The sequence below is a fragment of the Cotesia typhae genome, unplaced genomic scaffold (assembly GCF_013202065.1).
Source record: "Cotesia typhae breed Kobodo isofemale line unplaced genomic scaffold, CoteBio_Ctyphae contig_42, whole genome shotgun sequence".
NCBI lineage: Eukaryota > Metazoa > Arthropoda > Insecta > Hymenoptera > Braconidae > Cotesia > Cotesia typhae.
In genome coordinates, this window is record NW_027423751.1 from 1495898 (window position 1) to 1518736 (window position 22839).

Below are 22839 nucleotides of genomic sequence, written 5' to 3' on the forward strand. Positions count from 1 at the left end.
ATTAAAATTAATTTTCAGTATATTTTTTAATATATAATCAAATTTTTATATTAAAATTTTCGTCACCGTATAATTTACTTCATCCAATTATTTTCTTAATTATGTATTGATCTATTTTTCGTGAAATTTTCAATTTTTTATTTGCATAAAATAAATAAAACCTTCGTTTCATAAATAATCACCCGCTAAATTTAAATTGGGGATCGCTGCGATTGCAGCGCACTCTGCAATAAAACTTTATTTTCTCAATATTCTGTAGACATTTTTATACATGACGATCGTTCTCCTTTTATCTAAGCTCCGTGTAGCATCCCTTCTCGAGTTGGCAAATGGGTCCATGTTGAAATGACGTCACGATGGCCCATGACGTTCCCAGGTAGTTTGCAGCCAGCCTGAATGTCTGGTTTTTATTGCCTAGTCTTAGGTATTCGAGTAATCCCTTTTTAACGAACGTTTTGGAAAATAAGCCGCTTAGAGGATTATGACAATAAAATAAATGGAAATTACTAGGTTTTCCCAGTCTGTAAAGAATATTCCAAAACGTTCGGTATTTTATTCTGTGACCATTACATTTAACGTAAACTTATTTTAACAAAATAGTTTTTTGTATGTCTAAATTACAGAACCGTAATAAAATTTTGTAGGTTTTTTCCTAGGGAATTTTCGGTGATTATAAATTTGTCTATACCCTAAAATTTATGATAGAAAAATTCCCATACTAAACAATAGAATTTAAAATAGAAAAGTTTACAATATTTAAAGATTTTTATTTTTCTTACCGATATTATTACAATTGAAAATACATATATTTTAAATCTTACTAGGTTTTTCCCGCTACTATTTATTGCAGTCATCTGTTTATATGTAATTCTATATTAATATATAGAGAGCGTTGTGATCAATCCTTTCGAATTCACAACAAGAGATAGCTTAGAGTAAAAAAATTCTGAGTAAAGTCGTCACACTGCCGCTTCAGCGTGTCCAGCTTCGCTTAGGTTTAAGGCAAGTTCTTCACCAACACAGCTCCCCTACCACACAACTCTAGACTGTCTAAACGGCCGTATGAGAAAAATATTCCAGTGCCAATAGAATTCCAGTCTATTCGCTAGATGGGATTATACTATTTTATGTTTATACCCCATCTATATTCCGTGTTTATTTTGTTTTCTGCTGGGTTCTATGTTTCGTAATAAATAAATAAATATATTCTTATTATTTTTGCATTTTAGGAACGTATTTAGCCTTTTTCACAATTTATCAATATCTTTTAGTTCAATGGTTATTGAAATAAAACATGTGGAATGAGTTCGTTAGTACAATTTAATTATCACATTTTAAATTCCACTGAAGGTTAATAATTCAGTAAATTATCATCAACTCAAATCATTATCAATCAAGTGATATTAAGTAATTATTTAAAAATGGATTTATCAGACGTTCCGACGTCTATGAAAAGTATTCAGCATTACTTAAAAATTGCATCACAGCATGATTCACGAGATCTAGTAATTAGCTATTGGGGTATGTTTTTAAAAATTTTTAATATATCTGATATTGTAGTGATTGAAAGTTCAATGTTCTACTTTATTTTTATCTTCGATTTCTTTAAAAATTGTAAAAAATTTTTTCTTCATCTATCAATGTATGTCTTGGATATTTATTAACATTAATTAGAACTTATCCACTATACTTAATTAATATTTGTTAGCACTCATTGGAACTAATATTTGATCCTTTAGAGAATAAGTTAATTGCAAAAAATCAAACAATGTCAAAGTTCACGATATTTTTTACCAAAAAAAAATACTTTTCAAAAAAGTTTTAAATAAAAAAGAAATACTAAATTAAATAAAAGAATTTTCAGCATTGAAAAAAATGTTGTTAAATCGAAAAATCTAAAAATAAAAAAAAAAATTTCAAACGGACGTGATGTTCATGATTTAACCCCTAATGATCTCACGACTAATAATTATTTTGATTCATACGAATCCCCATTAAAATTTTAATTCTTACACAGTTATAGGCAATGAAAGTACGTACATGTTTTTATTGTACTATCATAATTATGTGGAGAAATTTATTCTTATGAAATCGAATTTATAAGATCGTGGCAAAAGTCTGAATATCAAAGGAAACCTAACAGTCGAATATCGAATCGCTAACTTGGAGCGTAAAAAAAAAATTTACTTGACAATACCAACAGAAAGTCTTAAAGTTTAAGCCCCTAATATTAGAATCTAGAGAACACGATTTCAAATCGTCTATTTTTTACTTCAACAACAAAAGAACTAATTGTTTAAACTTCAGATTTTTTGATAAATTCACTCCTGTACAAATTATACGATATTGAAGTTAAACTTTAAAAATTAGTCGTTTGTTTTGAAAAATATTCAATTTTTATAGAAAGTAGAGTAGCTAAGTGATTATGTCAATGTGATATAAACTTAGAAAATTCGTACTTTGAGAGCTTGGAGTTTTAAGATTTGAAACTAGATGGACAGTTTCTACGATGATTTACGTTCGTGACATGGTCTCTTCACAAAACGCTCTTCTTATTTCCATAGCTGATAAAATTTTTTCTACTAAAAATTTCAAAACTAAAACTAAAACTTTGAAGTTTTAATTTTTTTTTTTTTTTTTAAGAATGACTAAAAAGTGGAAAAATGTGTTTTAAACTATTTACAGCTCGATTTTACGCTGCGCAAACTGCTTTGAGTTTATTCAAAAAAAAATCATCAGAGGAAACAAATTTTTTAATTAAGCTCATGACTTGGTTGGAAAATACAAAAAAACAATTACATGACAATGAATGTATCACTAATGATATAGCAGCACAAGCATATATAGAAAATTATGCTTTGAAGATTTTTCATTATGCCGATCAAAATGACAGGGCTTCAAATTTTTCCAAAAATGTAATTCAGAGTTTTTACACAGCTGGATTTCTTTATGATATATTAACTACTTTTGGAGAATTAAGCGAAGAAGCTAATCAAAATAGAAAGTACGCTAAGTGGAAGGCTGCTTATATTCATAATTGTTTGAAAAATGGAGAAACACCAATCCCTGGTCCCATTGATCAAGAAGAATCAAATAATTCTAATAATCATGAATCAGGTAATGAAGTTCATGTTAAGTAAATTGAATACATAAAAATTCAGCTTAAATTTAGATATTAAAATATACTTTTCACTTTATTAAAAATATAGAAGTTTGAACTTTTTATGATGTATTTATTTTCAACAGTAAGTTGAAACATTTTCCGATTTAGATCTTCATCACTCTGAGTGATACTCTACGTCAGAAGTACTGATGCTGAAAGAATGCGATCTCCATAATTTTGGCTGATTTGTTTATTTTAAATCAAAAAACTAAATGGCATTTCAATCTGTGAAGCTGTGCATATCTATCACCTAAACAAGAATTATTTGAAATTATCAAAAATTAAATGATTCACATGATTTTAAAAATTCTAATTCATTATCAATTCGAATGATTCTAGTTCAGGCAATAATCACAACCTCACAAATTAAAATGCTGTTTGGTTTTTCTATTATAATTAAACATTTTTTTAATTACTGTTGAAATTTCAACAAATGTATGATAACAAGTTTAAACTGCTAAATTTTTATGGTTCATCCAAAGAATTATTAAAAAATCTACAACAAACCTGTCTTATCATGGGATGATCCCCTTAAAAATTTTTCTTTAGTTATTGCTTACGATTGACGATCGCAATATATATTTACAATCATTTTCAGCTTCAGATGGTGAAACAATGTTGAACAGTAATTCAGAATCGAATTCAAATAATGTAAAAGATGAAAAAGAGATTATGGATCCGAAGCCGGGTGATAATGTTTCTTCTCATGATTCAGCATTGTCGGATGATACATCTGCAGCTTCAACTACTAACATAAATTTGCCAGGTAATAATATTCTGTAAAAAAAAAAAGAATGTTTCATATTTGATTGTGTTTATCGTCAATTGTTGATATTTATTTTATTAATGCAATAAATTTATATTTAGATACAAAACAACAAGCTAGTCTAAGTGCTGATCAATTGCTTAAAGCGCAAAAATACATTAAATGGGCTGGAAACGCTATAAATTATGACGATATACCAACAACTATAGAAAATTTACAGAAAGCATTGTGCCTCATAACCACAGGACAAGATAGTTAAAGCATAAGAAATATAATGGAAGAAATTCAGATATTTTTTTTAAAAAATGTAATAAAATTTGTAAAATCAATATAAATGTTATATTAAGTTATTTTAAAAAATATAGCAATATAGCATGAGTTCTCGTTAAAAAATAGTATAAGAAATATTCTTAATGATTGACAAAACAATTTTTCTAAACTACTTAATACTCAGCGCTCACAATTATTTTTTTTTTAACTAAGAAATAGTTGATCATTTGCCTAATCGCTTTATAAAGTTTATCATGATATAAAAATTATACCACATTATAGTTTGGTATAAAAATTTGTAAAATTACTTAACTTTTTTTATCTTCGTGTATGCTGCATTTTCAAGTTGTTGTAAAATATAAAAAAAAATTTCTAAAATAAAAATCGCATATCCTTCGAGTTCATGTGATATTAAATACAAAATCACATATTATAAATTTTAATAATAATTGCAATGTATTGTATCATAGCATTTATTCTTCATTTATTTAATATCAATTCTTATTTAAATTTTATTAACAGAATTTTAGTTCGAACAAAATTATCTGTTTGCTCAAACTCGGCTTCTTAATTAGGCACCAGCTACAAATCGAAATATGTAAGTGATAATCCCGACAAAAATTTGTAAATATTTCAATCAGTGACAATTTTAAAACTGATTTGACTATTGAAGAAACACAACAAAATGTTTAATTACTTTCGTTATAAAGACAATTGATTGAGATGAATGGAATTTCATTGGAGGCGTTTTATTTTCTTACAATAATGTACAAAAAAAAAGAATTTTGTTTACAATTTAGTGAATAACAATATTAACACTAATTAAAGATGGGTGAGTTATATCACCGATCTTTAAAAAAAATATATTTTTATTACGGAAGAATGAAGCACAATCTTTTTGTGAAATATGCCGAATAAAGTTCAAAATAACTTCAATTAAAGATAAGTGAGCATAATCAATAGAAAAATAAAAAAAAACTGTACTTTATTATGTGATTATCACATATGTTGCAATTTATTTTCGATAAATTTCGCGAGCTTAATATCACGTTGAGATAGACCACTGACATCGTGAGATGTCAGAGTTATATTCACTTTATTGTAAACATTGAACCATTCGGGATGATGATCCATTTTTTCTGCTTCAAGTGCAATACTAGTCATGAAACTAAATGCCTGTAACATCAGGAAGCACATTAATTTCATTGTTCAAAGAAAAAGAAAATTTTAGAAATAATTTTCAAACCTCATTAAAATTTTTAAAAGAAAATTCCTTGTACATAGCATCTCTTTCAGTTTTAATGGTCCAACCTTTTTGTAAGAATGGCTTTAAAACATCATCTCGTTCTGATAATTGAAGTTTTGTCTGAAATATAATTTACATATGAAAATAAAATAATTCAATTAATTTGTAAAATAGATAAAATAAATGGACATACGGCAAAATGCTACATTTAAAAGATAAATTTCGTCTCAACTCTAATAGTTATAATTCTACTGTAAAAAATCAACAACTATTCAAAGTTATATTAAATGATATAAAATGGTTAAAACATCGGAAAACTCACCATTTCTTTATTTAAATTCTTGAAAGTTGTTAAGTTCCTTCGTCGCAAACCGCTCAGAAACGTATGATTTTTCCCACTGGAGTGACAGATTTTATAGAATATAGTTTCCATTCTGGTTGAGTATAAATATGAACGGTATATCAGCCTTTTTTTCCAAATTTTGTTAGAACTGGCTAGCAGAGTTCGGCTTCAATGGAGGTAAATAAAAATTATGTACCAACATTGATTTGGAACTGTCCTATTGAGACATGGTACCTGGCGGTAAAAATCGAACTAGTATTAATTACAGCAGCCGAATTATTACTAGTGTACACATGCATGATATTTTATTTTTTCAAGATTCAAATTCAATTTTACAATTGCAAAGGGTGGAATTCAATTTTATTAATTCATTATTTAATTATTAATTATTTGGAATTGCACGAGAAAAAAATTGTGCTTGTTTTTCTTCAAAGAGCTGTCAAAGTCAAGATAAGTAAATACTGTTATTCGAATTTTTTCAATCATTCTTGACACATACATTTTTTTAAATTGTAACTTGAAAAAAAAACCGATAAATTAATGCTCTGGAAAAATGGATTAAAATTCACGTAGATTACTCTAATGATTTAAATGAATGTTTTTAGATTTAAATGATAAATATTTAATCGAAAAAATAGAAAATAAAATTAAATTAAAAATAGTGTAAAATTTTTTAATAAATATAAATTAATAATAGTGTAAATAAGAAAAAAATATACTTTATTTAATAAAAAACGTGGGGTGCATGGTGTCAATAGTTATAAATATTTTATTTACAGTTATGATTAAAAGGATTATCATTTCGATAAAATCTCAAAAAGCTCCCCACGATTTTCTGTATAAAGAGTGCTTTTTAGTTTTTTTAAACTATTGTTTATTTTCTACTTTTTAGTTTGGTTTATTTATAAAAGTGTGTGTTTTTAGTTTTTTAAAACTATTATTTATTTTAATCTACTATTAATTCCGTGATTATCATTAATAACTGTAATCATGACTATTGCCTTGACTATTGTGCCGAATCGAGAGCTCAAATACAGAAAGATACCCATGCGCAAGACCACGTGCTTGCCTTATCTCTCTCGCTCACACGCAAAGGATGCGTGAAAAAATCATTTAATCCTAACGATTCTAATTAGTGGGTCAAAATCAAATCGAACGGAGTCAGTTACAAACATGCAAACATAAAAACATACATATGAAGCTAATAAAAAACATGTAAAAAGATTTCCATGGTTTTCTTCAAATTTGTAGTTCTATTTGTTATGAGATAAGAATTTAAAAAAATTTTGCTTTTTCCATTATTAATCATACCTTCGTGAAAACTAGTTTAAAATTTTTTAAATACATTTTTCGGATTTTGATGAATTTCTTATAAATGTGATGCAAAATATTATTCATAATTCCTAACTAATTTGATTTTCATTAAATTCTCGCTAAAATTTTCGAAAATCGGGAAGTTATTGGTTTACCCCGCCAAATTATTGGTATTTCAAAAATCGAGTTATCAGATTTTATTAGTTACCATCATGTTTATTCGAAACAAAATAGATTGTATATATAATAAATATTCTACCACATAAAACTTAAAGACACTTTTCACTATTTAAATTATAAATTAATAAAATATTTAAAATAATATGAATTACATTTAAATTCGCGCTTCGTTGGCAGTAGTGTCACCTGCTAGATACGTATAAAGGCATCACAATAGTGAAATCTCTCTCAAATTCGGGAGTTTTTTTTTATTTTGATTTTTTCAGTGGTTTATAAAAAATGATACAACGGCGAGACTTTATGGGATTCAATAATTCAATAATTCCTTCGAATTATTCAAATTCACGTGGCTTAACCTAACATCAACTTATTACTTATTCACAAGATTAAAAGTACAAAATATACCGTCACTAATTTTACTTATTTTTGATGACTGTTGGTCAACCTATTTAGAAGTAAAAAATTGATATTGAAGCTTTGTAAGTTTGTTCAATCTCTAACTATGTACCTATAAGCTCTAATTTTTTTTTTCCATTTCGATAAAATTGAGAAAGTAAGGTATTTTTAATTTATCAACAATTTATCAGTACAGCAGCTATTGGACTGTGGATATAAAAGCTTTTGCAAATCGTTTGTGTAAGTTCATCATTTTAATAATTTAGTGTAATTAATCTTTATCTCGTGAGTTTTCTTCAGAGGTAGTCTTGAATAAAATCAAATATACAGATTTTCAAAAAAGTGCGCGGAGAAAACGTGCTCGATCTACCGAGTATTTATTCTCGAACGATGCGACTTCCTAACCTCACTTATCTTTAATTTGATTTTATTATAATGAAGAATGTCGTAATTTATTACATTTTATCTCTTGAAAATAATAAACTTTTTCTAGTGAAGAAATATACTGTTGAAACGTTGAAATAGGGGCTTACATATATCGTGGTATCTACTAACTTATGAGTGTGTGGTAACAATTGTTATTGTTAGTCGTATATGAACACATGAACGCACAGAAAAATGAGCTCGAAAATTCAAATACCACTACTTCATTAATTTTATGTTTACACATATTTTCGAGATATCGTCCTATTTAAGTTTAATAAAGATACTTATTGAAACTATACATATATTAAAATTTTAATAATAATTATAACTGTGATTCAAAATTTATTCTTAATCTGTGCGTACCATAATCTTTAAAAAAAAAAAAAAAAAAAAATTAAATAGATTAATATTCATTTCTTCATATGCTATGCTAATACTAATAGTAAAACATTTAAACTGTAAACACATTTTTTTATTGGAAATTATTATAATTAAAATTATTTTAGCACATAAACATAATTTGAAAGTAAGTCATTTTATTTAATTTGGAAAGAATAAGGACTCAATAGTAATAACATTACATGACCGTTTTAAAAAAATCAATATGAAATTTAAATCAATATTATAACTTATAAACTTTGAAAATGCAGAGATTCTCTGTGTTCAAAAGATGAAAAAACGAAAAAATAGTTGGCCCTGCTGATTACCATTAGTACAACTTAAAAATCTATTTATCATTTTGTCCATGTAAGCTCAAAAGTAAAAATAGAAATTTTGATACATTTTGTGATCTCATAATCTGTTGAAATCTTGTAATCATATAAAAAACAGCTGAGACAAAATCTTTTACTACATCTAAGTAGATAATCATACATTAAAATGTTTTTGATTTTATATCTTCGTCCATAGCTATGTACATCTGAAAATGGTCAGTTTAAAAGACAGATTGCGAAGCGGTTGCGGTTGTGCATTACTCTCGACACGTCAAGTTGAAGCAATTTTTAACTTCCTGCTAAGAAAATTGAATCGATTCCAAAATCTTATCAGCTCTCAACATCGAAAAACCACGTTAATCGCCGCCAGCCCGGTCGAAATCGGTTGATTCGTTTGTGAGTTATCGTTGTCGAATGAAAATCGAAGAAAAGTGATTTTTTCGGAATTACTTCAAAATCCTTAGTTTGATCAATTTAAACTTAAAAATTTTTATGAGGCTTAAAAAACTGCGTCGATCGCCGCCAACCGTGTGAAAATCGGTTGAAAATATTGTTGTATGAAACGTCTAAGTATCAGACTTTTGAGCTCGAGGAATTCAAAAACGTAATAAGTACAATTTTGAGCGCTTGAGCATGATGGAATCAGTGGGAAGTTGTAGGGATGGCTTTTTGGGTCTACCGTTTTCCTAATTTTTTTTTAATGTAATGTTAAATTAATTTTATATGTCAATGTAAATAGTTCCCGAACTAATCTAAGACTCATACCTATGCTTCACAGATAAATTTTCGTTATGTTCTTCAGATCAATAAGAAAGTTAAGTAACTTAGTTAAAGAACCTATTCCTCGAGTATGCATCATTGGTTCTGGTCCAGCTGGCTTTTATGCTTGTCAACAATTACTCAAGGTATTCAACAAGCTTATTAACTAAAATATTTAGGTCAATTTGTGTAGTGATTCTATTTGAATAACTAATTATTAATTTTAAGTATCTATTGATGGTAAAAAAGTATTAGTATAAATTCAAAATAACTAATAATTGAAAAAAATTGTTAAAAAGACAGTAGATTGTAGTGAAAAAATCTTGAGTATTGATCTTTTGAAGAATATACTTTTTGAAAAGCTGCAGAGTTAATTGCTTTTGATAGATAAACAATTTTTTTACAATTTATGTGTAAGTGTGATTTATTTAGTTGATTTAAGGGTGTGGTCTCGTTCGTCAGCTAAAAACATAGGCTGTTTTTGGAAATTCTCGTGAGCTTGTTATCAAAGATGTGTTTATAAAAGTTATTGGAGATGATAAATGAAGTCTTAAATTACAAAAATAAAAATTTTTTTCAGTTTCTTTATAAAAAAATCGCACTCAAACGGAACGCCATAATTTGGTATGCCAATGGCTATAAAATAGACTATTATTGATTTTGAACATTTGTTAATAATTATTAGCTAATAATTGTTAGACTATTATTCATTTTGAACAATTGTTGTTAATTTAATGTAACAAAAACCAAAAATATTTTTTAAATAGTTTTATTTTTTTTTGTTGTTATTTGTAAGAAAAAAATCTGAAAATCAGTTGACTGCCTAGAACTTCCCGCTAAGTTTAAATTTGAAGTACCTTTAAATGTGTTTGTCGGTTAATATTTGAGCTTTTCAAGCTCAAAGCACAGTTTTTATTAATCTACAACTTTTGAATGCGTCGTTCGATTTTGTTTTTTGAAAAATCATTTGACGCATTTTTCAAAGCACAAAAAAAATGTACAGGTTTCCATTGATCGTTTGAGAGAACTGAAGATATCTTAAAAAAATACTAAAGAAAAAATTTTGTTAATTTTTAAGCTAAAACTTTTGAATGCGTCATTCGATGCGTCATTCGATTTTCATTTAAAATAAAGCATTCGACGCAGTTTTTGAAGCATAAAAAATATATACATGGTTTGATAATGATTTTTTTCGGACACTTTAAAGTTATTTTTAAAAAATATAAAAATTTGAATTTTTTTTTTTTGGTTTTTTTTTTTTTAATTTCTTCGGAATGGCTCGATGGATTAACTCTCAAATCTAATCAGATCTAAATTTTGATAAACCCTTCGAATAACGTGTCGTAGAATTCAATCAATCGGGTTAAAACGCGTATTAAGTTTCATATCAAGAAATCTTACTAAAATTCAATCTGCGATCCTTGGCTCAAAACAGGGAACACATCCCCGGGAATTCTTAGACACATATACATTCGAAAAATGTAAAAAAAGAAGTCGAATTGTCGAAAATGACCAATTAGACTACACCCTTAAACAAATAAGATTATTCATTAAATTCATGTTCATCTAAGAAATTTATTCATTTATATCACTTAGCCTTTTTTTTTTGTTTTCTTAGAAATCATTTGATATAAAGATCTGAAGCTTCCAGAATATATTGCAAAAATATAAAATAGCCTTACATGAACAACAAAACTGCTTTCGGTGGATTATTGAATTCTTCGATCTATAATAATTTTATTATAAAAATTGAGCAAACCTAAAAATAACTATAGCAATATGTAACATCAAAACTGCAATCAAGATCACGTTTTATTAGTTTTCTGTACTTTATCAATTGGGTATTTGCATGATTTTGATATTCATAAGCTTTTGATATTTTTACATTCTGTATAATTTTTTAAAATTTTTGGAAGAAAAATTTTTCGATTTTGTTCTTAAAAATTTTAATAATTTAATAAATAAAAGTGGTCCTAAATTACATAAAAGTCACGTGATGTGATTGGTGTGACGTCATTGTGCTGTTTGTAGCGCGTATATTTGAATGAGCATTTAAGTCATGTATAATATTTTACATTGCTAAAAAACTTAAAGTTAAGTTTTTTTCAATTTTAAGTTTTATACATCCTATTTTTAATGCTAGATTTTGTTGAAAATAATTAAAAGTGAAATAAATTTTTGTGAAATGTTTTTTTAAATTTAAAGTGAATGTGTTTGGAGGTTATGAATATGTCAATGTTGTTATACTAAGACTTTTGAGAAGCATCAGTTCAACAGTGTAGTTTGTGATTATCAACGAATTAATAAAAATGCCTCGGCGAAAAGTGGATCCTGGTTTTAGTGAAGCACGGTCTGATAATTTACTGCGAGTTGATGCATTCATGGTTGCAACTTATCTCGCTACAAACTCTGATTTTGTATCAGCAGAAATGAAAGGAGCAAAAGCTAGCATGTTCGTATATTTTAATACAGCTGTTTATTTAGATATTAGTTATAAATAAATCGGTGCTTTTTTATCAACAAGTTCATAAAGTATTCATTAGCTGTTACATAAATAATATTTATTTTAATATTTTGAATTATAGATCTGGGAGAAAGTCATATGAAGATGCAGCCATTGAATATGTACAAATTAAGCTTCAGGGACCTGAATGTACTCTTAAGTGTCTTATTTGTCCTGAACACAGAGTACATAATAAATCATATAGAGTGACTGTAGTTATAAATATTGTTGATGAAGAAATTTTATTGACTCAGTGTCATGATTGCGCCGCATCGTCAGGTAAATAAAATAATTTAACAATATTCAAGTAATAAAATCATTGCGGTTATTGTTTGTTTCATAATTTCCTGCATAAACATTCATATCTAATACACACGTTATATAATATGCTAAAATAAATATTTTGATAATATTATAACCAATAATCACTTCTTGTTATACCTTTTTTAGATGGATGTAAACACTCAATCGCGTTTTTAATGTGACTACACAGACGATCGGAAGAACCATCTCCAACTAATGTTGAATGTTACTGGCGTAAATCAGTTTTATCTCAAGTTGGGTCAGCAATCAAATTCATTCGAGTGACAGATTTTGATTCTGAGACAAATATTACTGCTGTACCTAAGTCTTTCAATACTTTGCAAGAATTTGTCAATAGAACAAAACAAAAAAACGTACAGAGCCAAATCTTGAAGTATTTCAACTCTGAGAATACTGAAAAAGCCTCTCAATACACAATTTATTAGTGGACTTTATTAATTTAGGAGGAACATTATGCGATAATTTTATACAATTTAGTGCAAATCGAATGTCTCCTGACTTGTGTGATAATTTAGAAAAGGAAACTCAAAACCAAGCAGATTGTGATCTTTGGTTTTCATTGCGGTATGGACGAATAACAGCGTCGAAAGCTTATGAAGCATCCCGCTGTAATACACCTAATGGAACGTTAGTAGAGTTGCTAGTTGGAGGTCAAAAACTACGCAATACAAAAGCTATGGAACGAGGTAAAGAGCTGGAAGCTACAGTTTTACAACAAGTTGAGCAGAAGTTGAAGCGTAAATTCCAAAAGTGTGGTTTATTCTTATCCCAAAATCACCCGTACTTAGGAGCTTCTCCAGATGCAATAGATGACGAATTCGTGGTAGAAATTAAATGCCCGACGTCTCAAAAAAGCTTTCGCACTTATATTGACACTGACAATTACAATAAAATTGCAATGAAATATTTTATTCAAATGCAGATGCAAATGCTGTTCACAGGAAGAAAAAAAGCAATGTTTATCGTAGCAGACCCAACTTTTGAAGAAACACGGCAATTCAAATCTATTATTATCGATTATGATTCACAAGTAGTTGAAAAATTACTAAAAGACCTAAGTAAATTTTAGAAAAATTGTATTTTCAAGCGTTTATTTAGCTCATTGAAATAAATTAAATTATTTAATAAAAAAAAATACAAAAATTGAATTCTTAATATAAATATTACATTTTTATTGAACAACAACTTTTAAAACTTATGTTTTTTTTATCAATGGTCCTTGTAGATTAGTTAAAGCTGCGGCGATTGTCATTATATTATCCATCTATGGAATAAGTTTAATATTTACACATGAATGAGGTTCGCAAATTTCAAATTCTCGTATTCTTCTTATTAATCTTTCAATGTGAATACGGAGACTCGCGATTCGTTTTGTTGCTAACACTTCATCATGACTTGGTTGCTTCTCAGAACTTACTACTGGTGGTCTAATTAACGTACATTTTTTTTCAACTACAAAATTTTCTATGTGTTTGAAGCCTCTATCAGCCAGTATAGCAGCGCCTGGTTTTAAACAATCCAAATATCCCGATTGAGGAACTATTTCAGCATCCGATGTTCTACCACCGAATCCAGGTGAAATAAAATTAACTATGCCATCAGGTGTACAAGAAATTAAATACACTACTGGAAAAAATTAAGGGATCAAAAAAAAATTCCAAATTTTTCGGTAGTTTTCAACAGGCCGTAACTTTGAGAGAAATGGTCGTACAGGAAATAAAAAAAAAGGAAATTGTAGCTCCAAGTGTCTAGTTTTTGGATTAGAACTTCAAAATTTTGTAGCCTCCGCGGTTTCTGAGTAATCGTAGAAAAACCAGCAACAAAAAAATTCTCAAAATTTTTTTAGTTTTTTTTTTTTTGGTCTACGGGCGTGGAAAAATTTTTTAGCGTAACCACCATAAGGATCGGATACTTTGTTCATTTAGCTTTAATTTCTTCTTTTAAACACCCTGATACGTCCACTCCTCGCTGAGATATCGGTCTTCAAATGGAAAAGGATCTTTTTGTCTTTGATTATCGATATCTCAGCAACCAATGATCGCACAGAAAGTTAAAGGTGGGTTTCAAGAACTTGAATGAATTCCCCTTAACGACTGTCCATTGTTTTTTCGAAAAAAAATTTTTTCTTTCCGTCACATGAATTTGAAAATGCAACAAAAAAAGGGCTTTTAGTGCTTTTTTGGAAAATCGCTGGATCGAAAATATTGAGGAAACCACTAATGTTAAGTGTGCCTTTTACAGTTCAATATATCCACAAAAACCCTACAAAGAATCAAATTAATCCAGCCAGCCGTTTTTTTGTTTCACTTGATCGAATTTTTGAAAAAATTAAAGTATCACGTTTTTTGCTCTGAAAAGCTCATAATTTTTAAAAATGAGAAAAAAAATGGTTTTTTCGAGCTTTTTCCACATTTTCGTTCCAAAAGTGCTTAAATTTTCAAAAAAAAAAAAATTCAAAAAAAAAAAAATTTTCAAAAAAAAAAATTTTTTCGAAAAAAATTAAAAAAAAAAATTTTTTTTGGAAAAATTTTTTTTTTAACAAGTTAAGGAAACTCAAAAAACCATCGCCCAATGATTTTTATCACCTTTCCACCGCTGCATTCCTTGATTCTACTGATCTCCTTTTAATTAAATTAATAAAAAAAGTTAATACCCCCAATCGAATTTCGATTTTTTTCATACGCTTTTCGGAGTTTTTTTTTTCTTTTCTTTTTGTGAATCCTTAGCAAATCGCTTCATTCAACAGTTTTTTCAAAACTAATCCCTCTGCGCTAAAAAAATTTTTTTAATTTTTGGTCAAAATTGTAAATTTCTGACTTTTGATTCTTAATCATGGTTAGACGACATTTATCGGAGGTGGAAGTCGCTCGGTTAGTGACTCTTATCGACGAAGGTTACACTCAACATGCAGTTGCTATCCGGATGGGTGTAAGTCAATCTGTCGTATCTCGAGCTTATACCAGATACCAAGAGACGAATCAATATCATCGTCGCCCCGGACAAGGTCGCCATCGAGTCACTAATGCCCGCGATGATCGAACAATCGTTAGAGAAGTTCGACGACAACCTTTCGTCAATGCGAATATTGTCGCTCGAAACTTCCCCAATCGCAGACAACAGCAACAACAACAGCAACAGCGACGACGGCATCAAGTGCGAAACATTTGCTCTCGAACAATCATCAACCGTCTTCGTGAAACTGGGTTACACGCACGACATCCTAATCGTGTACCCCTGTTGACAGCAAGACATCGTCGAGCTCGTTTAGCGTATGCTTACGATCATCGAAATTGGAACTTGAGGGAATGGACAAATGTTTTATTCACTGATGAGTCTCGTTTTAATCTGTATGGCAACGATCGACGTCCTCTCGTTTGGCGCCGTCGTGGAGAACGTTTTCGCTAGAACTTTGTGCGTCCAGTCGTTGCCTACGGCGGTGGATCAGTTATGGTGTGGGGCGGCGTTTCACGAAATTGGAGAACACCTTTGGTAATTGTACGCGAAAATTTGACAGCTAGACGTTACATCGACCAAATTTTAAGGCCCATTGTTCTGCGCAGACGACAACATCTGAGGTCGTTCATATTGATGCAAGATAATGCACGTCCACACACAGCCAACATTACCCGGCGCTTCTTTGAGCGGCATGACATCACATTGTTGCGACACCCAGCAATGAGTCCAGATCTCAACCCCATAGAGCACGTTTGGGACATAATGGGCCGTCGGTTGCGCAGAGAGTATCCAAATTTGCAGAACTTAGCTGCTTTGGAGCGCGCGCTTCAGCACATTTGGAATACCATTCCGCAGCCTTAAATTACCGTCTGCATAAACATGGCTGAACGTTTGAGAGCCGTTATTGAAAACAGGGGTGGTAATACCCGGTATTGAACCAACAAAAACCTTCAGAGAATGAGTTTGGAGTCATTAAATACGGTGGAACTGACGAGCCACCGGGTCTCAATTCTCCTGAAATACCTTACACACACACACACACACACACACACACACACACACACACACACACACACACACACACACACACACACACACACACACACACACACACACACACACACACACACACACACACACACACACACAGAGAAGCGTAAATCCGACCGCGCGACCTCCACGTGGTACGCTTTGGATAACGCTAATGCCGGCGGTAATTGTTTTCTTAAACTTTTCAAAAGAAAAAATTTCAAAAAAAATTTTTTTTTTTTTTTCAATTTAAGCACTTTCTGGAACAAAAATGTGGAAAAAGCTCGAAAAAACCATTTTTTTTTCTCATTTTTAAAAATTATGAGCTTTTCAGAGCAAAAAACGTGATACTTTAATTTTTTCAAAAATTCGATCAAGTGAAACAAAAAAACGGCTGGCTGGATTAATTTGATTCTTTGTAGGGTTTTTGTGGACATATTGAACTGTAAAAGGCACACTTAACATTAGTGGTTTCCTCAATATTTTCGATCCAGCGCTTGATTTTCCAAAAAAGCACTAAAAGCCCTTTTTTTGTTGCATTTTCAAATTCATGTGACGGAAAGAAAAAATTTTTTTTCGAAAAAACAATGGACAGTCAAAAAAAAAACTAAAAAAATTTTGAGAATTTTTTTGTTGCTGGTTTTTCTACGATTACTCAGAAACCGCGGAGGCTACAAAATTTTGAAGTTCTAATCCAAAAACTAGACACTTGGAGCTACAATTTCCTTTTTTTTTATTTCCTGTACGACCATTTCTCTCAAAGTTACGGCCTGTTGAAAACTACCGAAAAATTTGGAATTTTTTTTTGATCCCTTAATTTTTTCCAGTAGTGTATTTGACCGTATTGCATTTTTTATATTCCGACCAGGTTAATGATTGTTTAACAGGATCTGTTGACTTTTCAATTTCAATTTCTAAACAATCAATGATTGATTCTACTGCTGCATAACGGCTTCGGAAACTTATTGGCAACTGAAGTTTAATTCTTGCTGATGAATGCCATATAATAATGTCTTTTAGATATTCTGCCATGACTGGCAAAGTCTTAGTAAAGATACGACTTATATTAGAAGTGGACATTCCAAAATCATCAGCTAAAATCGCAAAACTCTCATTCTATCTTATTTTTTTTAACGTAATAAATATATCAATGTCACTTAAATTAGCCATACGTAAAATATCGATAATATCCATGCAATCACTTGGAATCCCGATGTATTTACGAGGTGACAGCCGAATTCTTTCAAATGTTTGCTTTAAATTACGCTTCTAAAATTCTTCTTGTTGAAATGCATTTTTCCACTCATTTTCTGTACTTCCATTTGATGTTAAAAATTATCTGATGAAGTAGGGAATGAACTAGCCGTTGTGTTAGAAGATAAATTCGTAGTATTAGGTGAAGGATTCAATAATTGATCATTATTAGCTGGTTGAGAAATAAAATTATGCGCATTTATATCATCAACCAACTGCTCAATTGGAGATGATGAACGATCTTTAGTCACAGGTTTACATTGAACTTTTACACTTCTGTATGAACTCCTTATTTTTACTTGGACACCAACATGGAGTTTTTGACCTCCAGTGGCAGGGGGATCGTCACAAACATTGGATTTATTCTTTTGAAAATCTTCTGGTGTATTGAAATTTGATAGGTCAGAATGTAAATCGTCCATTATACCTCCTAAGTTTTGATCCAGCCGTAACTTGGCAATATTTAGATCCATTGCTTCAGTACCTACTTTATCAACTTTCATTGAAGGAGCTTGAGGATTCTCTCTACTTCCATCACCCATGTTTAATGATTTTGATTGCTCAATAAATTTATGAGGTATAACATTATTCCTCATACGTTTGTTACCACCAACCATTGTCCATTCCAGCCAATTTTCTAAATCCACTTTGAGCTAAAATGAATAAAATTCAACATCAATTCATGCAATGAGACGAAAATCACAAATTTAGGTTATGATTTTATGTAAACATTAAAATAAATTTTTAATAAATACTTACGTCAAAATGATCTTCACAACAATAAAGCCGAGTTGATGATGAATAATGAGTTTTATTTCCACATGCATCTAACCAATTTTTCCGTTTAACAGAATTTAATGGAACATTTATAAAAATTTTTTCTAGTGTCGATTTACCAGTATTTCTACACGTTGGAACTATACACCAATAAAACTCATTTTTGACGACATTTCGAGCAATTAAATAATTTTATTTTATTATAAACAACACAACCAGATCTTTTTTTAATCAATCACAATTAACACAACAATTGTTTACACCTGCCACATGTTTACAAGAGATTGGCGCTTAAAATTTCAAATGAAATAAGCACTATGACGTCACATACACGAGATGGAGCTACTTATTCATTTAAATATCTGCTTTTTTTTATTTATTAAATTATTAAAATTTTTAAGAACAAAATCGAAAAATTTTTTTTCCAAAAATTTTAAAAAATTATATAGAATGTAAAAATATCAAAAGTTTATGAATATCAAAATCATGCAAATACCCAATTAATGTTATTTTTAATTTATGTTTTTGATGCAATATTTGACGTCAAAAGAAAAATTCTAACGAATTTCAAAATGAGTTGAGTATCCTTCAATAATTCGCTTAGAGCAGTTTAAGTATCCTGATTTTTGCATCATTCATTAAAATTATTTTAGTTATCTGAAAATGTACATATTGATATATTGGAACGCTTACCGGTGCCGTATGGTCTCGTTCGTTTTGGTGTTGCCCCTGATCATCCTGAAGTAAAAAATGTCATCAACACTTTTGAAAAAATTGCAAAAAATTCTCGAGTCAGGTTTATGGGAAACATCAATGTAGGCCAGGATATATCATTGGAAGAATTAAAAGACAATTATCATGTTGTTTTGTTGGTAATTATTAACGCAAGTAGAAATAATTATTTTGTTATTATTGAAATTGAAAACATATCATTTCCAGGCATATGGCTCTGATCAAGATAAATTACTTGGGATCGTTGGTGAACAATTAGGTAATGTTATTTCTGGGCGAAATTTTGTAGGATGGTACAACGGAGTACCATCCGATAAAGACCTGAAAATCAATTTGAACGTGGAAGAAGCTGTGATAATTGGGCAAGGAAATGTTGCATTAGACATCGCTCGAATTTTATTAACTTCTATTGATGATTTAAAAGTACATAATATTTTTAAAGCTTATTTATTAAAAATTATCTTTAGCTGATTGAAAATAGATTGACCGACCTCTAGTTTTCAAAATCTAAAAGGCAGCTAATTTTGGAAGTAGGGTACACTTCATTTTTAACAATAAAATATAGATAAATAGATATTCTAATTATTAAATTAATCAAAAATGAATTTTTTAATTAGTCTTAAAGCTTTTAATGGTAGAAAAAATTTTATGTCGACCGAAAATAATGATTTTTCTTTCTTTTTCTTTTGTATTCTATGCATAAAAACAAAGATTTGAAAATAGATTTCTTTAAATGTCAATTTTTTTACTCATAAAATTTTCAAGTTCATTTGAATCTAAAAATTGTCATTGAAAAATTTTTTCATTGTTTTTTTTTATGAACTTTGAAAAAAACATATGATTGCTAAAAAAATGTTTAATATCATTCTTATGAGTTAAAATATTATGGACTCTATTTCCAAATAATTACAAAAAATAGTTCTTGACTAAATCAAAATGTAAATTAAAAAAAAAAAAAAAAAAAATAAGAACATATATATGTGAATCGTTTCATACGGAATCATAGTTTTGAAAGTTACATTCTTCTATTAAACTCATGTTAAATATTGTATGTTTTAAACGACACAATCGTGAATTTGGTATATAATGATCCATTTAGTTGGAAAAAAAAAGATTGACATTTTTGGTAGGTGCACAAATTTTTTAGATCTTATTAGACCTTATAAATATATCTTTCATTTTAAAATGTAATTAAACTACATAGTTTCTATCAATAGCGACAGTTTTATAACGAAGAGGGAAGCAGATTTATCTACTTTTAAATAAATTTAATACTGCAGATATTGAAATATAATATTAATTAATTATATCTTTCAGAAAACAGATATAACATCGTATGCATTAGAAGAATTATCCCAAAGTGAAGTTAAAAAAGTATGGTTAGTTGGTAGAAGAGGACCCTTGCAAGCTGCTTTTACTACTGCTGAATTACGTGAAATTTTAAAATTGCAGAACTGTACAACTATATGGAGATCGACTGATTTTGAAAAAATTAAAGAATATCTTCCTCAATTGCCACGCCCGAAAAAGCGATTGATGGAACTTATGCTTAATAATTTATCTCCCGCAACTTTTGATGATAATAAAATCAACAATAAAAAACTATTCGCACCAATTTTTTACAGGAGCCCAAAAGAAATAACTGGAAGAGACTCTGTTGAAAAAGTTGTATTTAGTATAAACGATGTTGTTGGCCTCGATTTTCTTACTGCAGATGCAATACCCACATGCGACGAAGAAGAAATATCATGTAGTTTAGTTTTTAGAAGTATTGGATCTAAATCTGTACAGATTGATGAGAGTATACCTTTTGATCTATGCAGGGGGCGTGTGATTAATTCTCATGGTAAAGTTCAAAATAACCTTTATGCGACCGGATGGGTTGCTACAGGACCAACAGGAGTTATTCTCTCAACCATGACGAACGCATTCCAAACTGGAAATTCTATGAAACAAGAACTCAATGTAAGTGATCATAAAGCTGGTACGAAAGGACTGATTAAAGTCTTAGAAAAAAAAAATATACCTATTGTTACGTTTGAAAATTGGGAAAAAATTGACAAAGCTGAACGTGATCGCGGAAAATTATTAGGTAAACCTCGAGAAAAAATCGTTGATGTTGCCGAAATGTTAAAAGTTGCATTTAGTTGAACTAAGTTAAAAAAAATTTTTAAATAAAAGAAATTCTCAAAAATATTTGAAGTCGTATATAGTTTTGTTTATTTTTACATCCATCAACTCCATGAAAGAAAAATATCCCGGAATGATATAATTTATAACGACGGTAGGTTCATTGTTTGCAGTATATTAATAATGAATCGTCGACATATTTTCAATATATTGAGAAACTTATGTAACTAATGTGTCGGAAAACAAAGGTTTTGTAAGTTGCCATCGTTTACAATATAGTCTTTCTGTCCTCGAATAATTTAGAATGAATATTTTTATTCCGCAGACTCAGAACGAATAATTTTTTATTTTAATAAATATTCAATTATTTGTTGCTTTGCTATTGATATCACGCATTGGTAACAATATAATGGTAATAATTGAATGATTTCGTTTACTTTAAGTGTATTAATGAACTATGAGAATGATTTATCAATGAAATTTAGTCGTGCGTAATTATGAATTGTATAATATATTGATATACTTCTAAGAAGTTGTATTGTGATCTTGCGTCCGTTATATTTTATCTTTATTTTTACTAATGATCCTTTCTCAACAATTATAACTACTAAATTTATATTAAACTGACTGATTGAGGGAACAGAAGTAATTGTTTAAATTTCGATTATGATTATTTTTATTTCATTCAAATAATTAATGTTTACATAATTATCACATTTTCTTATGATACTTTCATGATAGGTTAAAACGGTAAGAAATGTTTTAAATAATAATAAACATTAGAAAATAACAGAATAGGTAAGAGACTATAGCGATTCATACCCCAACGATAAAGTAACCCAATAAATAAAAAGTTTTATTATTTTTCATTTTTTAATCGTTTAAAGTTCGCATAAACTACTAAAATCATGAACGACTACGGTAGAGGGTAAACATTTGAGTTTGGAACTCGTTTTATTTTTTGGACTGAGCAGAATAATACATTTAAATATTGAAAATATTCATTGGTGTACACCGGACTCGAACCCGGTCCAATGCTTTGATAAGCAAGGGCCGGATTCGATAGGCTACTACGTGCCTTAGAATGTTCTAACAAAAACTAAATCAATAATAATTTTCAATAATTTATTAAAACTGATTTTTTTCTTATATAATTTATTTATTTACGTTAGTAACCTTCTTTTATGATTTTCAAAAAATTTTTTCTATTTAATATGAGAACTAGGCACATCATGTGCGCTTCGCGCGCCTTCATTCGATCGAAAATTCCGCCATAATCTCAGACGACCAATTACAAACCGAATAAAAAGATTACAGAAATGATATTGACTTCCATTAATCAACTTTTTAGGAAAAAATGAGATGAGACGAGATATGACATACGCGCGTAAGCCTAAATGATAAATTTGTCATATTTTTATACTTCTGATATATTCATGTGACATTTATGTACATTATAATCAACTTCAACCAATCATGTTAAGGATAAATTGGCTTCACATACATTTCATCTTAATTTAATGATGAAAAAAATGAAATCATGAATGATTATTATGTTG

The 22839-nt window shown here is 29.3% G+C and overlaps 4 protein-coding genes across 10 annotated transcripts; 2 read left to right on the plus strand and 2 right to left on the minus strand.

Annotated features, from left to right (window-relative positions):
• Positions 1 to 1102: 1102 nt before the first annotated feature.
• Vta1 (vesicle trafficking 1) lies at positions 1103 to 4530 on the plus strand. Its single transcript, XM_074244010.1, has 4 exons — positions 1103 to 1521; positions 2686 to 3117; positions 3762 to 3929; positions 4031 to 4530. Exons 1-4 carry the CDS (start codon positions 1422 to 1424, stop codon positions 4186 to 4188), a joined length of 858 nt encoding a protein of 285 aa, XP_074100111.1. The 5' UTR covers positions 1103 to 1421; the 3' UTR covers positions 4189 to 4530.
• A 142-nt stretch (positions 4531 to 4672) lies between these two features.
• Pcd (pterin-4a-carbinolamine dehydratase) lies at positions 4673 to 5926 on the minus strand. Its single transcript, XM_074244012.1, has 3 exons — positions 5768 to 5926; positions 5446 to 5565; positions 4673 to 5375 (listed from the first exon to the last, which is right to left on the minus strand). The coding sequence occupies exons 1-3, from the start codon at positions 5876 to 5878 to the stop codon at positions 5199 to 5201; spliced, it is 408 nt and encodes a 135-aa protein (XP_074100113.1). The 5' UTR covers positions 5879 to 5926; the 3' UTR covers positions 4673 to 5198.
• A 1623-nt stretch (positions 5927 to 7549) lies between these two features.
• On the plus strand, positions 7550 to 21346 carry Dare (NADPH:adrenodoxin oxidoreductase, mitochondrial). 7 transcript variants are annotated; one of them, XM_074244003.1, is made up of 6 exons: positions 7550 to 7918; positions 9596 to 9722; positions 19072 to 19290; positions 19358 to 19573; positions 20468 to 20900; positions 20974 to 21113. In XM_074244003.1, the coding sequence occupies exons 2-6, from the start codon at positions 9609 to 9611 to the stop codon at positions 20982 to 20984; spliced, it is 993 nt and encodes a 330-aa protein (XP_074100104.1). In that variant the 5' UTR covers positions 7550 to 7918; positions 9596 to 9608; the 3' UTR covers positions 20985 to 21113. The 7 variants fall into 7 exon arrangements, with proteins under 7 accessions (XP_074100104.1, XP_074100102.1, XP_074100098.1 ...); XM_074244001.1 differs by having other exon boundaries at positions 7560 to 7918; positions 20468 to 20524; positions 20603 to 21346; XM_074243997.1 differs by having other exon boundaries at positions 7563 to 7761; positions 7870 to 7918; positions 20468 to 21346.
• On the minus strand, positions 17701 to 18553 carry LOC141528122 (uncharacterized). Its single transcript, XM_074244011.1, has 2 exons — positions 18401 to 18553; positions 17701 to 18294 (listed from the first exon to the last, which is right to left on the minus strand). The coding sequence occupies exon 2, from the start codon at positions 18256 to 18258 to the stop codon at positions 17716 to 17718; it is 543 nt and encodes a 180-aa protein (XP_074100112.1). The 5' UTR covers positions 18259 to 18294; positions 18401 to 18553; the 3' UTR covers positions 17701 to 17715.
• Positions 21347 to 22839: the final 1493 nt, after the last annotated feature.

Coding starts and splice junctions, on each gene's coding strand:
- Pcd (XM_074244012.1), bottom strand. CDS start 5,878: ATGGAAACTATATTCTATAAAATCTGTCACTCCAGTGGGAAAAATCAT. Junction 5,566..5,767: donor AGAATTTAAATAAAGAAATG/GTGAGTTTTCCG, acceptor ATTATATTTCAG/ACAAAACTTCAATTATCAGA. Junction 5,376..5,445: donor CTTTTAAAAATTTTAATGAG/GTTTGAAAATTA, acceptor CTGATGTTACAG/GCATTTAGTTTCATGACTAG.
- Dare (XM_074243996.1), top strand. CDS start 9,609: ATGTTCTTCAGATCAATAAGAAAGTTAAGTAACTTAGTTAAAGAACCT. Junction 9,723..19,071: donor CTTGTCAACAATTACTCAAG/GTATTCAACAAG, acceptor AAATTATTTTAG/TTATCTGAAAATGTACATAT. Junction 19,291..19,357: donor ATTATCATGTTGTTTTGTTG/GTAATTATTAAC, acceptor TATCATTTCCAG/GCATATGGCTCTGATCAAGA.
- LOC141528122 (XM_074244011.1), bottom strand. CDS start 18,258: ATGGTTGGTGGTAACAAACGTATGAGGAATAATGTTATACCTCATAAA.
- Vta1 (XM_074244010.1), top strand. CDS start 1,422: ATGGATTTATCAGACGTTCCGACGTCTATGAAAAGTATTCAGCATTAC. Junction 1,522..2,685: donor TCTAGTAATTAGCTATTGGG/GTATGTTTTTAA, acceptor AACTATTTACAG/CTCGATTTTACGCTGCGCAA. Junction 3,118..3,761: donor TTCTAATAATCATGAATCAG/GTAATGAAGTTC, acceptor AATCATTTTCAG/CTTCAGATGGTGAAACAATG.